This window comes from Meleagris gallopavo, chromosome 6 (genome assembly GCF_905368555.1).
Source record: "Meleagris gallopavo chromosome 6, MGAL_WU_HG_1.1, whole genome shotgun sequence".
In the NCBI taxonomy this organism is placed as follows: domain Eukaryota; kingdom Metazoa; phylum Chordata; class Aves; order Galliformes; family Phasianidae; genus Meleagris; species Meleagris gallopavo.
Genome location: NC_139409.1, coordinates 22,707,185 through 22,723,875, shown reverse-complemented (window position 1 = coordinate 22,723,875; position 16,691 = coordinate 22,707,185). Strand labels below are relative to the sequence as shown.

General features: G+C 37.2%; 1 protein-coding gene across 1 annotated transcript; it reads left to right on the top strand.

Moving 5' to 3' along the window:
* The first annotated feature begins 7,043 nt into the window (after positions 1-7,043).
* LOC100539660 (sterile alpha motif domain-containing protein 9-like) lies at positions 7,044-16,258 on the top strand. The gene is made up of 3 exons (XM_010712564.4): positions 7,044-7,180; positions 7,379-7,478; positions 9,540-16,258. Exon 3 carries the CDS (start codon positions 9,541-9,543, stop codon positions 14,290-14,292), a length of 4,752 nt encoding a protein of 1,583 aa, XP_010710866.2. The 5' UTR covers positions 7,044-7,180; positions 7,379-7,478; position 9,540; the 3' UTR covers positions 14,293-16,258.
* The last annotated feature ends 433 nt before the right edge of the window (positions 16,259-16,691 follow it).

The window sequence follows — 16,691 nt, the reverse complement described above, 5'->3', positions numbered from 1 at the left end:
TTTTCAAAGTGATGTATTCTTATTAAATTTTATTTCCTTTGCACTTGAAGTGGTTCTCTATTTGCTGCCAAAAAGCCTGTTTTTCACTGACTAGAAGAGCAAGTAATATTCAGATAATTTCTGAAAGCTACAGAATGTATAGTCTAGTATAGGCTACATATACATTACAATTATACTTCTCCAGGGCAAACAAAATACATCTTACTCTGTTTATACAGACAATGTGCCACAAGTCCCTTTCCAAATCCAGCAATCCTCCTCCCAAGGATCTTTTTAGCAGTGCCTGAGTCCTACAGGAAAATTCCATATTATTTACATAGGGTTAGCTATTAGGGGGCTTCAGTTAGCGTCAACTGTGCAAAAGGGGAATTATGACATGAATTTGAATAGTCTTCACACATAAAAATGGTAATAAAAAAAAGTACTGTAGTAACAGCTAATTTGGAAGCAAATCATTAGGATTAGTAATGAGAAGCATACAGTATGCTCACCCTTTAAGAGAAGCTGTAAGGGGTTATCTAAAGGATTCACATTTTGGAAAATAATCTGCATTTTTATAAGCACTTCCCTAATCCGTGTTTACCATACATTCATTTGTCCACTGATGAGCATGAAGAAGGGCTTTCTTTGCAGAAGTAGGGTGATGGGTCTGAGCTCAGAGGGGAAGAAGGAGAGTACAGGAGCAGCAACAACAGCCAAAGCTGCTCTAGCCTTTTGTACCTAATCATAAAGCGGTGTGTAGCACTTTGTCTTTTCTTACTCAGGTATTACATAGCTTCAAGATGATTTGTAAGAATATTATAGTATGTTACTTTGGGTTTTCACAACTACTAATACAAGAATGCTCAGATATGACACGTTGTTTTGGCTTTGAAGCATTAATCTTCTCTTACAGGGTAACAGGCTAATATTCCACAAGCCCATTTAGCAGGCTAAAGGTATCCTGCGCTGCTTATGAAGTGTGTTGCCAGCAGATCAAAGGAGGTGATACCCCCCTTCTAGCCAGCACTGTTGATTCACACCTGGAGTGCTGGGCCCAGTTCTGAGCTCCCCAGTACAAGTGGAATATGGACATCCTGGAGCCAATTCAGCAAAGGACACAAAGATTAAGAAGCATCTGATAAGGAGAGAAAGCTAGAGGGGATATTATCAATGCTCATAAGTATCCAGTTGGAGCATAGAGACAACAGAGTCGGGCACTTGTCTGTGGTGCTAGAGACAGGATGAGGTAGACAAACATGAACCAGCTGCCCAGGGAGGCTATGGAGATGTTTTAAATTCCATCGATACTTCTCCATCCCTGGAGATATTTGAAACTCAACTGGATACAGTCTCTAACAGGCTCTGAGCAGAGGTACCCTCCAGCCTCAACTGTACGGTGTCTCTGTGAGCGTGGGCAGGGAAATGGTGGGGAGCAAAGATATTTCTCACCAAAAATGACACAGTTATAACAAAATGACTTCATGTTAATGTTAATAGTCTGCATACTTTCATTAACCACTCCCTTGACAAAAACAGAGGACTCATTTGTTCAGCTACACTAATACGAAGACAAAATACAAGCACAGTACTGTGTATGTGTTTACAATTCCTTAACCAAGGCAAGGTAAGTAGTTATCACTTGAACCATGAATAGGAAGAGGCTATTGCTTTGTAATAGTAGGTTAAAAGGCACTTTTAAAAATTTATTTTCTGTAGCTTTTCTTTCTTGCCTTACTGCAATGAAAAGCTATCATAGTTCCTCTGGCCTTTCTTCAGTATAATTCTTTTGGAAGTCTGTCACCACACTGCTATAGACTCATCTGCATCATACAGCTTTCTGGGAGCTAAATGGCAATGGCTCCCCACAGGAGATGGCAGGAAGTCCTGGGTGACTGCCTGGGACAGAGAGCAGGAGAAAGGAAAGGGAGATAATACCAGAAAACACTAACTTGTTCTGACAGATGTGGAAATTGGACATGTCCCAGGTGACTTCTGCATTTGAGGTAATACAGTGTGTAACTGGGCACTCATTCTTCTGCCTCCTACAAGAGGTTTCCTAACTTATAACAGCTACTTCCTATGTAAGTAAATGGCTGTGATGATAACATTTTTGCAGCAAACCAAACTTTTTTTTTTAATAATGCTACTTTATTAGAATGTCATTGAATTCTCTATTTAAAAATGAAAAAAAAGTGCAGAATGCTGTTCATACACAATGATTAAAAACATCCAAGTGCAGGTCGCAATTTTTATTGTAGGCTGAAAATTTTAAGTCCATGACAGGCTATGCAAAAATGTTTCTTCAACAGGTCGTTCTCAGTAAGTTTGCTATGGGTATGTTCCTGCAGAGTAGAAGCCCTCCTCCCTCACTTCCTTTCTGTGGGGCTGCAAAGCTTTTCCAGAGAGAAAAGAACCGCAGCAAATGTTTGAGCACTTTGCCAACTGATACAAAAGGATCACATCATAAAGAACACAACTGATGCACCCTTGGGATGGAAAGGGGAATTTTTCCTGTGCTTGTTATAAGACAATTAGGAAGAAGACCAAAATAATAATAATTAAAAAAAGATCATTCTTATCATTCTTTCATTAGAATCTGTGGTATATAAACAAGAGAAGGAGCCTAGAAGACAAACAAAAGATTAAACATCTAAGGATCCCGTGCAAGACAAAGTTTACATCAGGGTTCAGTTACACATGCAATGCAAACACCAGTGTGTTGATGGAAATCCTGCTCCACCTAAAAAGATAACACATACATCTCTCCAGGCTATGCTCTGCATTCCAGGGCAAGGGACAAAGCTGTTGTCACAGTGGGTCTAAAAATTCATAAAGACCTTAATGCAGAGATATTAGGACAGGCCTTCTAAATTAGCACACTTCATGCAACAGCACACACTGACCAAAAATAAAATCATGTTTAGAAATGTATTTTGTAATGTTAACAGATCTTCATCTCAATATATGCAGTTCTAAAAATTACCTTGTGTATTGCTTTTTTTCTTCTTCATAAGAAATGAATAAAGTTGTTTTGCTAAGGCAGCACAAAAGCTCACCTGAGAAAACAACAAAATGGTGTTGGGAGTCATCTGTGTAACTTCCTTACAACTCCACTTTCCTCTTTGACTTCACCTTGCTGACTTTTGATATTGTTCAAGCCATATTCAATTCTAAATCTGTCTTTGAAGCACTTTCCAAGTCCATTAAGCCTGTTATGCTTGGTTCCATCCATGTTTTAATATAGAAATACCCAATATTACAAGTATGTTCACTTACTGTAGGTCACTATTCTAAACATCAAGCCAGGACAGTTAAAAAGCTAGATTCCATTCAACATTCCTTTCAGGTGTGCCTGAAATATACAGCCAAATGAAGTAAGGCTTTGAGAAACAATATAAATGAGACTTCTAAATCATTTGGTTTAGAAAATTTGATCAGACAGGGAAGACTAAGAATTTTTTCATCTTGATGGGAAGATACCAATAAAAGTAAATCTTTTAGTATGTAGGAAGTGTTCAACAGAAATAAAAAGACTGTGAGGAAGAAAAGAGGAGGAAAAGGAGGGACCTACTCAGAAAACTCAAGTTAGGTAACAATAAATAGGACCTTGGAAAATGACAATACAAAAAGAGTGGAGGAAGATGCCTAGTTCTGATAGATTGAATAGCTTGGATCCTAGCTCTCAGAGTTTGGTTGGTTTGTTCTCAACACACTTGGTAGCTTGGCTTCCTCCAGCCCTCTGATCCCCAGGCACACAAGGTAGGCCCTGCTGTTCAGTGCTGGCTACATACCTCAGGGCAGCCTGAGAACATACGCTAGGATCCAGCCCTCAAGGGTCCTTGCTGCCTGTCTGTACTGCTACCAGCACTGAAGCTGGCTAATCAGGGCACGTTTGCACAAGCTGAAGGCATAGCAGTGTGTATCTGCGCAAATATACTACGGAGCTCAATCACACAGATCATCACCGCTCTCCATATGCCTGCCAGCATAGGTAGAGCATGCAGCTAAGTAAGCACGGGGTGAGTGGCACTCCAAACATCAGTTCTGCTGGCTGATAAACCAAGAACTATGAGGAAATGGTTGATATGAGGCATGTTGAACCCTCAGCCCATGGGCCATAAGCAACCCATCCTGCAGTCGTCCCCTGCCTTCATGGCAGCCCTGGGAACACACCCATCTCACAGCAACAACCAAACCACCTACTGTCTCAGCTGAAACCAAGACATGGGGAAGGTGTAGGGCAGTGCTAACTTCACCTCCTGCTCCTTGGTGAATAAAACACAGTGATTACCATAATAATATTTCAACTCACCTACTGGCTTTCCACAAGAAAACAGAACCCTGAAAAAGAAAAACTGTGGGTGAAAGAAGAGTGTTCAAAAAAAATGGTCAGAGGACTTTGTCAAGACCAATAACATGACACTATGCTTAAACTACAAGGAAATCATGTCAGCTTTCAAAGATTACAATTTGAAAAGATACTATAAACTGAAACATGCTGCCAAATGTGATGTGTATCAAGGAATGTTTAGTAAGGACAATATGTAGTAGAACTGAAAAAGTGTCGTCTTAACAATTTTTTTTAAAAGAAGTTAAAACTTAAATGCACTCTGTTATAAAAGTTAGTTGTTATTACAACCAAATCTCTCGATTTGAACAAAGCAGTAAAAAGTACATTAAAGCAATTTTGTTTAACCTTTGTCAATGTGTGGTATAACTACATGAGGCACCTCAGCAACAGTTGGTAAAAAGAGAGACATAAAATGAATGGAAGACAAGGTAACTGCCGCCAGCAGCTCATGTTTGGTGAACTATCACCAAAAGTTTTTGGTGAAAGCTTCAAAAATGGATAATGTGTGCATATTATCAAAGCTGTGAATTTCATAAAGCCCAGGCAATTTATTCATTGCTGATTCCAGGAGTTCCTTAAAAGTAGGGATTAATGGGGGCACCATGTACTTTTCTGAAGTGAGGTGGATAAGTCACAGTGAAATGCTAAAAAGATTTATAATTTTCAAAATGAAGCTAAGGCATTTATGGAATCAAAAGGAAAATCTGTGCTAGAGCAGAAAGATTAAAAATGGCTCACAGATATTTGGTGAATTTAAATGAGATAAACATGTATCTGCAAGGTGGAAATCAACTTATTTGTATTATCTTTCAAACTATATCAGCACTCAAAATGATACAAATTATGGCAAGTTCAAGTTATGGCAAACAATTTCATGCATATTGATTACTTGCTGAACATAATCCCATGAAAAGCAAAAAATACGCAGCTTAGTCTTCTGTCTTGATAAAGGAATTTGAAAATAAGTTTCAAGATCACAAAAAAAATCTTTTTTGGTTATATTTGCATTTCCATTTTCAATTGACATAAATACATTACCTGCAAATTTTCAAATGCAAAGTATAGAGTTGTAGACGTTCACCTAAAAAATTTAATCATATCTCTTTACTAGACTTCTATAAGCCCTCTCTTACTAGAGAGAAATAACTATCTCATGATTATGCATGATTCATGTCATCACTTCTTGGCATTACATACATTTGTGAACAACTTATCAAGGATGAAGTACAGGAAGAGCAAAATTTCATCAAAAATCTCCAATGAACACTTTGAGAAGTCATAAAAAATTCAACCACTTCCATCAAGCCAGACTGATATACTGGTTTCACAAAAACAAGGTTAAATGTCCTACTAGATTTATGTTTTATTTGCTCTCTTAAATTTGCTTCCCCTGAACCCATTCTTTGCTAGAAGGGGCACTGTTTTAATCAATGAATATACAGATGGTGGTGTGTGTGTGTGTGTGTGTGTGTGTGTGTGTGTGTGTGTATATATATATATATATATGTATATATATACCCGTCCGTCCGTCCAGGAACTTGACTAATATAATTTATATAGGAGAAATGAAAGTCACTCACCCTGTCCTGGGTTCATGAGATGAACTCCTGATAGAGCAGATCTCTAGAGAGATCCTTCCCTACTGGCAGTCAGCTCTTAAATGGGTCTAGGAGAGGTGGAGCCAGGCTCCGCCCCTTCCTGCAGCACAGGTGAATTGCCTTCACCTGTGCTCCCATGGCTGACTCATTGCTCGCCTCAGGTGATCAATCAAAGGTTCAGGCTGTGATTCAGCAGTCCCATACAGGCACTGAAGGAGATCCATAAGCACCACGTGCCCAACTCGGGTAACCACAGCAGAAAGTGCAGGTGTCCAGATTCACTTCTGCATGCTAAAAACCCCAGGACACTTCAAGACCATAATAAGAATATCAATTACAGATAATTAATGCAATAATTTGACAGGCTGAGGGAGATGGGCTTGTTCAGCCTGGAGAAAAGAAGGCTGCAGGGTGACCTCATTGCAGCCTTCCAGTACCTAAAGGGAGCCTACAAACATGAAGAGAATCAACTCTTTGAAAGGGTTGATAACTGCAGGACAAGGGGAAATGGTTTTAAGTTGAGGGAGAGAAGATTTAGGTTGGATGTCAGGAGAAAATTCTTCACAGAGAGAGTGATGAGGTACTGGAACAGGCTGCCCAGAGAGGTTGTGGATGCTCCATCCCTAGAGGTGTTCAAAGCCAGATTGGATGGGGCCCTCAGCAGTCTGGTCTAGTATTAAATGGGGAGGTTATTGGCCCTGCATGTGGCAAGGGGGTTGGAGATTCATGATCCTTGAGGTCCCTTCAAACCCTGGCCATTCTGTGATTCTATGATGCCATGACTGATTCTTCAGAAGTGCCTGTAATGTAGAATGTTCACATTTCCAAAGATCATTTTGTATATTATTTCCCTCCTTTTCTCCTCATCCCAGTTTTCTACTTGTTTAAGAATGTCAATATATTCATTAGCTTTTTATAATCAATAAATTACTCCATGTTTTGCAATTTCACAGGTTTCTGGATAATAGCTCAAGGTAGTACAGTATAAGTGTTTTAATAAAGGCATCCTAGATTAGAATTCTTTATTTCTAAAAGGAACTACAGTGGTTTCCCAAAACAGAAGAAACAGAGAAGCAATCTCCTGCTTTGTAAAAGAGAAAGCAAAAAGGGGAGGAGATAAGTTGAACCTCCCAGACACCCTGCACCTATTTCCTTCTGCTTCTTTGCAACACCCAGCTTCTAACTTGCCCAGTCTGCAGCATCTCAGACATACCCATGAAAGGGTAAACTAGAAGCGTGTAAGGAAAAGGTAAGGAATAATAAAATATTCTGTAAAATATTCTGTATTCACTGATATCCCTCTTCTCCAGAGATGTGTTTTTGCCACTGAATCAACTGATCTATGCTCTTTCTTTCCTTCCTACTATTTCTGACCTCAGACTTCTGTCAGAAGTTTATGAACTGATTTTAAAGTTTTTGTTTGTTTTGTTTTTGTTCTTTAATTTAGAAGAGTAATTCAGACAAATTGTAGATGTTGTCATTTCCTGCTTGAGCAAAATACACTTACTGGACAACTATAGAAAGAAAACTGCAGAAGAGAAGTTACAGTAAGTACATGCATATTGGAATATCTTATGAAGAACTGATGGCTTAGTCTGATACCATTTCATGTTTCTGAGGTATTTGTTTTATTCATTAAGTGATCTATAATCTACTAAAATAAACTCTTCCAGATCTTCTGTTAAATTTTTGCACATGAAAGCTAGCTGTTAGGAAATTATGCTGAATTAATCCCAGGGAAAATGTCCTCAAAGAAAGTATTCTGCAGCAATAATATGGTTGAGTGACACTGTGCTGGAAAAGGGTGTCTTTAAAATATTTTAGTGAGTCAAAATCATTAACTAGCCAGTATCATGAAATCTAGAAACACTGCATCAAAACTGGGAAATGAAGGTGTCCCGTTCTAGAGTTTTCTTTCATTAGGGGTTATTCCAAACTCTAAAACATAGAGTGACTGTTTAAAAGGACATAAACCTATTTGTTTCAATGTTAGGCGTGCACTGTGCCTCCATTACCAAGTTTAAGTTTGGAGGAATTCAAAATCATACTTTTGTAATTGTAAAGGAGCAATGGCTGGACACAACAACACTGCTGGGCTGAATACAGACTCCAAGTCGGAGAAGTACTTTGGTTTCAGTTTCATTTCTCAGCTTTCAGACACTTTGGGTGGAGTTCCTACTGTATATGATAGCAAGTTTCATTTTGACACAGAAACTGAGTTCATCTTCATCTGCACTCCTAAATTTGATGTCATTTTGAAGAACTAGAAACTAGTTTTCCTTATTCTCCTGAGAGCAAAGGGGAGAGTCCCTTAAGAGCAAAGACAACTGCAGGTTTCCCCAGCCGGCTCCCTGCTTTTCCTTCTGCCCTGACAGTTCATTAGTTAAATCAGGAGACCAAAGCTATGAAAAGAACAATATTCCAGCACAAGCTGTAATAAACCTTAATATAAAACTTCTTATTTAAGTATACAATTTAGGAAATCATATAATAGATTGAAGAACAAATTTTGCTAGGATGGTAGAACATAAAATTTCTTCACTAGAAAAGTATCTAATAAGTTATTTTGTCTTAAGAACAATCCACTACCAACAAGAAAAGTACATGGAGTGGAATATTACCACTAGTGCAATGACTGTAACTGACTGTAATTCCATAAAAAGTAAATATTTCAGAAAAAAAAAAAAAAATTTATAATTGAAAGTATAAAGTAAAATTGTTCACTTTTCAGTAAAAACCTTCCCTTCCCTTCCCTTCCCTTCCCTTCCCTTCCCTTCCCTTCCCTTCCCTTCCCTTCCCTTCCCTTCCCTTCCCTTCCCTTCCCTTCCCTTCCCTTCCCTTCCCTTCCCTTCCCTTCCCTTCCCTTCCCTTCCCTTCCTTTCCCTTCCCTTCCCTTCCACAAAGTTTATGCAAAAAGTCCACTTTTACTAAGACAAGAGAATTGTAAGATGCTCTCCTACTTGTCACCCGTCTCTACAAATGCTGCTTACCTCCTTGATTTTGTTTGAGAAACCTTATTTGAATGCATAACATACTGAAAAGGTAATATGGAAAAGATCTTCTTTTCACTTGCAATAGCAAGAGTTGAATAATTACAGCAGTTTATTTCTACTTTACTGTCTCTTTGCAGTGTTATTTAGACAAATCGAATACCTAACCACATCTAAGGATGAAAAAAGGAAAAAAGGTTGAGTCTTTGTGTGCATTTGATTTTACTTCTCCAGCAAATTGCAAGTTTTTTGATAGCCAGTTGTGAGTGTGTTTTATATCGGATGAACTAAATGACCGCAAATTGGTGTCCGATGATGACAAATAGACATCAGTCAGGATTTTTTATGTAGTGTCAGCTATGGAAGTAGTTTGAAAAGAGGATTCAAATAAAATTGTTCTATAAGAAAAAGTCGTATGTCTCTTAGAAGCAATTAATGCCCTGTATGTGAGCTGACTTCACATTCCCCTGATGTTCTCTAATTGAACTGTTATATTCCATGTGACATATTACACAAATGAAGAAACTAATGGTGGACAGCAGCAAGAAAATGTGAATTGTTCAGTAAATAGGCTATTATAAATCAGTATTAGTAACACTGTGATTTTTTTCCTTAAAGAATGGAAAATGCAAACACTGAGAAAAAAGAGAAGTTACCTTTATATCAACATATTGAAAAGTGGACAAAAGAAGAAGTCAAACAACTCTTAATTGAAGATGTTAATATTGACCAGAAATATGCAGAAATCTTGTATAGCCAAGATGTAACTGGTTCTACTTTGAAACTGTTGACTAAAGCAGATCTTGTGGATATGAGCATACCTCATGGGCCTGCTGTTCAAATCATTCATTTCCTGAAAAAGCATGGCATTCTCACTGAAAGTTCAGACCAGGCTATGGGACAAGCAGGCAATGAACAGTGTGTTGATGGAAAAGAGGATGGTAAAATTGCAAAGAAAGAGTGCAAGCAATACGGGTCATTGAACTCCAGTATACTGCAGGATTCTGAAATGGAGCCTATAGAGAACAAAAGAGATGTAAAGACAGCTGATGAGAATGTAGCAGAGCAGTCACAGTCACGCAGTCAGCACCCAACCAGAAACATGTGTATGCCACATCCTTTTGATAATTTCAGTGATGGTACTCGATATACGCAGCATAATATTCTTAACGTTCCTGAAACAGGGCCGCTCAATCTCATTGATCCAGCACATGAATTCAAATTACTTACTAACACAGAGAATGCCCTAGAAGAGGATATTAAGATGAAATTCAGCAATGAAGTCTTTAGGTTTGCTTCAGCCTGCATGAACTCTCGCACAAATGGCACTATTCATTTTGGAGTGCGTGACAATCCACATGGGGAAATTGAAGGAATAAAAGTTACCAAGAAAGAAGTCTACATTGACCATTTTAATAAATACATTGAAAAGTACTTTGTTGGGGAATACATCAGAACTGCAAAAGCTTGCATTAGAGAGCCTAGATTTGTGGAAGTGTTATTATCAAATGGAACTCCATCAGATATGTTTGTCATTGAAATAGATGTAGTTCCCCAAAACTCCATATGTGGTACAAAATACTTCTTTACTAACATATATGATTTTAAAAGCAAGGGTTGGAGAAAAGCTGTCTTCATCCGAGATGGAGCTAGTTCCAGAAATATTGAAGGTACAAAAGAATTTAAAACATTTACATGTACTTTGACATCATTAGCAGACTCTCGTAAAAGAGCAGAAGAAGAATATAACTTAAAGCAAAAGAAGACAACACTTGAAGGACTAAAGCTAGTTAGTCTGCTCACTGGCAAGGGAGACATGCTAGATGATTCTTATTATGACTACTACATTTTGGTAACAAACAAATGCCTTCCAAGTCAAACGTCACACTTAGACTTTTTACAGGAAATGAAATGGTTGGCTGTCCTTGACTTTGATTTTGAATCAGAAATGAATGGTGTATTTAAGACTTATCAAAAAAATTTAAATGCCAAAATTCACTTCCCATATCATTATGAAAACAAGGTGGGTTCAGTTGCTGAACAAGCTGAAAAGCTGAAACTGCATCAGGAGACCAACTGGATTTTCTGCAATGGTGGATCAGACTTAAAAGGCAATAAAGAGCTACCATTAGATCCCACTCTGTGGCAACGAGATAGGGCTGCTGAAGTCAGAAAAATGATTTCATTTCTTTCACACAAGGATGTAAAGCAGAGTGGAAAATTTTTAGTAGTGTTTCTTTTGCTTTCCCGAGTGGAAAATCCATTGGATCCCTTTACTGAGACATTTGTTACATTTTACCAAGAATTAAAGGGACTAGAAGACATGGTCTGCATTTGCATTGGTACAGCTACATACCAGCGGTGGAAAGATCTTCTTCATGCTAGAGGTATTAAAGAGGAAGAACTTTCAAACAAATGTGTTTCTAATTTAACCCTGGAGATGGTAAATGGTACTATCACAAGAGCAAAATCAATGACAAAGTCTTCCAAAAGACTTTTGCCATCTGTTGGTGGTTCTACCACTGTCCTAAAGAAGGAAGAAGATTTTGTAGAAGCATTGGAAATCCTATGTGAAAATGAATGCAAGGACACAGAGATAGAGAAGGATGAAGAACAATTTAAAAAATTCATGAAAGAGAAGGAAAAAGATTTTTATCGAGGTGGTAAAGTGTCATGGTGGAATTTTTATTTTTCTTCTGAAAATTATACATCAGTTTTTATCAAAAGGGATCGTTACGAAAACCTTGAAAATCTAATTTTGTCTTTGTCAAACTGTGCTAATCAGTCACCTGTAGAAACTGTCAACCTTTACCACCATCCTGGCTGTGGTGGGACAACATTAGCTATGCATATCCTCTGGAACCTCCGAAAGAAATTCAGATGTGCCGTTCTGAAAAACAAAACAGGTAACTTTGGAACACAGCTGACAACTTTAGTCACCTATGGAGCAAATAACAACAGTGGCTATTTACCAGTGTTACTTCTTGTGGATGATTTTGAAGATCAAGAAAACATCTATCTTCTGCAAAAAGAAATTGAAGAAGCTATAACAGAAAAATGCATTCCGTATGTAAATCCTTTAGTGATCATTCTAAACTGTATGAGATCTCAGAATCCTGATGAAAGTTCCACAATCAACCCCTTAAATAGCATTTCTTTGAAACAGCTTCTTTCTGAAAAAGAGCAGAGAGCCTTTGACCAGAAACTAAAGGATATTGAAAAGATGCATAAAAATCCTGACAATTTCTATTCATTTATGATTATGAAGGAAAACTTTGATCCAAAGTACATAGAAAAAGTGGTAAAAAAAACCTTGCATAACTTGAATATAGCCTCTAAACCAGCACAACTTGTTTACTATCTAACATTGTTAAACTCTTATGTAGAAACATCTACACTTCCAATATCACTGTGTGAAGAATTCTTGGGAATTAATTCTCGAGAGACTGGCAACAAAGACAGACTGATAGAAAAAATGGGAATTTGTTCTAATATTCTAATGTATGTTCAGATACAGGAACACACAAGATACCGAGGTCTACGTATTGTTCACAAATTGATAGCATGTGCCTGCCTAACAGAATTTAAGATAACCTATGACTTGTCTAAAAGTGAAATTATATTGCAGTTATTGAATGAGGATTTATTTTATTTATTTTATGAGACTTCATTAAAGAAAAACAAACTTATCTGTGACATACAAACCTTGTTGATTACTAGACAGCGCAAAGAACATGGTGATGAGTTAGATACGTTGTTTTCCCCTTTAATTGAAGCCATTCAAAGAGAAGAGAAGTCTGTTAATGTGGAAAGTGTGTTAAGACAAGCTTCCACTAGATTTAAGAAAAATGCTCTCATTTGCCAAGTCTTAGCAAGATACTATTGCATCAAAGTAAAAAATTTTGACTTAGCTTTACTCTGGGCCAAAGAAGCCAAGCAGCGAGCACCACACAATTCATACATATCAGATACACTAGGTCGAGTCTTTAAAAGTCAGCTAAGAAACTGGGTAGACCACAAAGTAAAGAGTGAAAGTTTAACAGCTGAAAAACTGGAACATTTGCTAGATCTTGCTCACAACGCTTCACAGGCTTTCAGACTATCTCAGCAGCAAGCTGAAAATGAAGACAATGAACGTGCGCAGAGTCAAAAGCTTAAAAGAAAGTTTCAAAGTTACAATACTTCTGGTTATCTGGGAGAGATAGAATCTGGTCTTTATACTATTGATGTCCTTATGCTTGTTCCTTTTATCAGCAAGGAAGTCTTGCAGTGTAGAGAAAACATGATAAAGCATCTATCAGAAATTAGTGGTTTAAACATAGAGAGTGAAATGTTTGCAGTACTTAAACGTTATTCCAGCTTTATAAATAATTTGCAATCACATTTGAAAAGGGCATTTGATTTTTTTGAAGGCTACTTTGTGTATTTCAAAACACAGATTAATGAAAAAGAAATTACTGAAGCAAACATATACAGAAAGGTTCAAGAATGCTTTACCAAATACACAAAAATATTTTGTGATTGGAACATTGATCAACTGAGAAGTCAACAGTTCTTAAGGAGGCCCTTGACTCAGAAAATAGAAGCAGTCAGAAAGATGGTGGAGGCTTCCAAAATAGACTCGTTTTCTGGACTTTTGGCATACCTTCACAAAAATGACAGCAATGATGACAGAGAAATAGAAGACATAGTATATGCATATGCATTTTTGTGTGATGAGAATTCACAATCAACACTAAAAGAAAAACAGAATTTTATTTTGGCAAATGTTGTTCTGAACTGCATTAATCCTAAATCCACTGAGTTACATCATTTTAAAGAGCTGAGAATTCGACTTCTAAGTATTCTGGACAGAGTGGAACCAAATTCATACTGTGTAGAGCCTTTCTTTCTTGCCTCCTTGTTGTTCTGGCCTGAAAATAGAAAACAAGTAAATGAAGATTCCAGGAAGATGGAATACTATCTTATGCGCCTAAGTGAATCTTTCAAAAAGCTCTATGGAACTGTGCATCATTCCAAGCAACCTCTGGCTCATTTCTATCTTGCAAAAGGCAGTGGTCTGAACAGATTTGTTCACAAAAGAAAGATAGACCAGCTTTTTAGCTCACTTCCAGAACAAAAACTGAATTCCCTCTGGCAGAAAGGAAATATCTGGAAGGAAAAGGCTGTTCACGATCTTTTGCTTCCTTTAGATGGGAGAGCTGAGGGTACAGTTATCTATGTAAACTATGGCAGCGATGAAACCTTTAGGATACCAGTACAGCCCGCTCTTTCATGCCTACTGAAAAATGGCCCAAATATACAAAGAGTGTCTTTTTACCTTGGTTTTTCTATTGCTGGTCTCCTGGCATACAACATACAAAGTCTATAATTAAAACAACAAGAGCGACATTTTCATATATATATATATTTGTTTATAACAAATTACAAAATATAATATTTAGAAAACAAAAACAATATTTAGAAAATGTGATGGAATTTAAATGCCATGACTCTTTGTAACCCTGCTTTGTTAGCTTTTTTGCCATTACTTCTAGGGGAGGATGCTTCACCACTATCCTCATACTTTTGTATAATGTAAGAAGAAGGAATATATATTATAAATCACACATCATGTAACATTTCCTTATGCTCCTTTGTACCTGGTGAAATCTCAGCATAAGAGGAATATAAATAGCTATTTTAGTTTCAAAGCACTGTGGGTAGTTTTTTTTGCTTTTCTCATTATGCACTTTTGAATAATGTCATGCATTTGTTTACAAGCCTTTACTAATAACCAAGATGTGCACCTTGTGAGATGAAAGAAGCACTTTTACTTCCCCAGGGCATTACAAAATCTATGATTGTTCAAGATGCAGCTATTTCTTGCTCCATAGTAAAAACAAGCCTGTTTGAAGCCAATTTAAATATATTTTATTCTTTTGTGGTGGATCTGCTACTGCTTTTTTAAAAACAAAAAGATACATTTTGGACTTTCTTTTCATTATAAATTTCATGAGTTCCTTCGAGTTCACTTATTGCAAAAAATATGTCATTTAAATACTTTAAATTATCATTGACTGCATTGGCTTCCTCGTGTATAAACCTACCTGCTTGGTTTGGAGACAATCAATGTTCCAAAAACAATAAAGTATACTGATGTGAAACACCAGAAACATGAAGTTACTGCTACTCAGCAGGGAGGAGGCAGTGTGCAAAATGTAGCATTTTTCACTGTATGCAGTTCATGACAACTGGAGGAGTTCGATGCAATTAACTTCTTGAGAAAGGTCTGCAGGATAGATCTTTTATCAGCTGCAAGTCCTCTTTGCTCCTTGTGTCAGGCAAGGAGACAAGCAAAAATAAATGACTTCTCAGAAGAAGGCTAGTAAAAATTACTGACAAAAAGAAAAAGAATAAAGCAGCATGCCATCCTGCTGTACTGCAACTCTTTCAGTTGCGAATGTGGAAAAGTAGGTATACTATATAACGCAGACTGCTCCCTAGTCAAAATATATTTATTTTGGCAACTTCCTATTGCAGTAACCATTTACCTCTGACTGTACACTCTGTTTTATCGTGTATGCATTTTATTTCTAATGGTATACTTTTATTTCAGGTAGGATGCTACAGGATTAAGTTGAATAGTAATTCATAATTTGTTCTAATTAGTTCTTAGGAGGTCACTGTACAATTTAACATTGTCTATTACTCTTCCAAATAAAGATTTACAGCAAATAATTTGCCTTGTCTTCTTCAGAGCAACTGGAGACTTCAGTCTTCACCTCAGTCATGTTTCATAAGAATTGCAAGTTTAAGTAATGTTTGAAAAGAGCAGTAGCTGGGGGGCAGGTTAAATGGAAGAGACATAGAAGAGGTGACACTTGAAAGGGAAAATAACTGGGGACATGGCTGGATATGCAGTGCTGGAAATGAGCGATTCAGGCTGAGGCTGGGACACCTCTGAGGTGCTGAAGCATAACTCAGATCGACGTATAGGAAACAAATCAGGAAGAAGGAGCAGTGGAAAAGATGACAAAAATGGTAAGAAAGACAAGTAGCAAAAAGAAAACATTACATGCAGATACCAACTTTCTTTGCTGCCATTCACATTACTAGAAGCACTGGGAAGGACTGAGTATGACACATGGTGAAGACAAAGCTGGATGCATAAAGAGGTGCTGGACTAAAGAAAGGGGAAAAAATGCATTTCCCAATGACGATCTTTAAGCTCCCTTCCAACACAAACAGTTCTATGATTCTAAGTGTTTGCTTAGTTGTCTTTTTGGTTTGTCAACAGTCCAATCAGAAATTAAAAGTTATTTTTAAATTGGCAATAAATTAAGTTAAACTGCCTAGTTTGAGACTGTTTTGCCTGTAATGTGCCCATTTACTAATAACCCTTGTCTTCTGGCATAGTGGATTACGTGCTAGGCATACTACATGCCTATGTGAGTGTACAACGGTAGATTTTATTATTTTTATACAGCAGTCTGTTTGTTATAAAATCATATTTTTATCAATAGTAGCTCATTAATAAATACAGGTATTTGATAACATCCTTAACCATGCAGTGTGGAACTGTATTTGATGATATATATCATATGCAAATCAACAGAATTGCTCTTTACAAGTATTTCCTATTTTCCATTACTTCGTAAGATTGTTTATAACTTTGTTAATCACTGCATTTGAAAACTAAACTCTCCCATACCAAATATCTGCCTCAGATTTCCTTTGTATTAATTAAAGTCTAAGAGCTCAGTAGCTTCCAAGATTTGGGTTAAGAAA

What these genes read in the sequence shown, in the direction of transcription:
- LOC100539660 (XM_010712564.4), top strand. Translation starts at nt 9,541, where the DNA reads ATGGAAAATGCAAACACTGAGAAAAAAGAGAAGTTACCTTTATATCAA.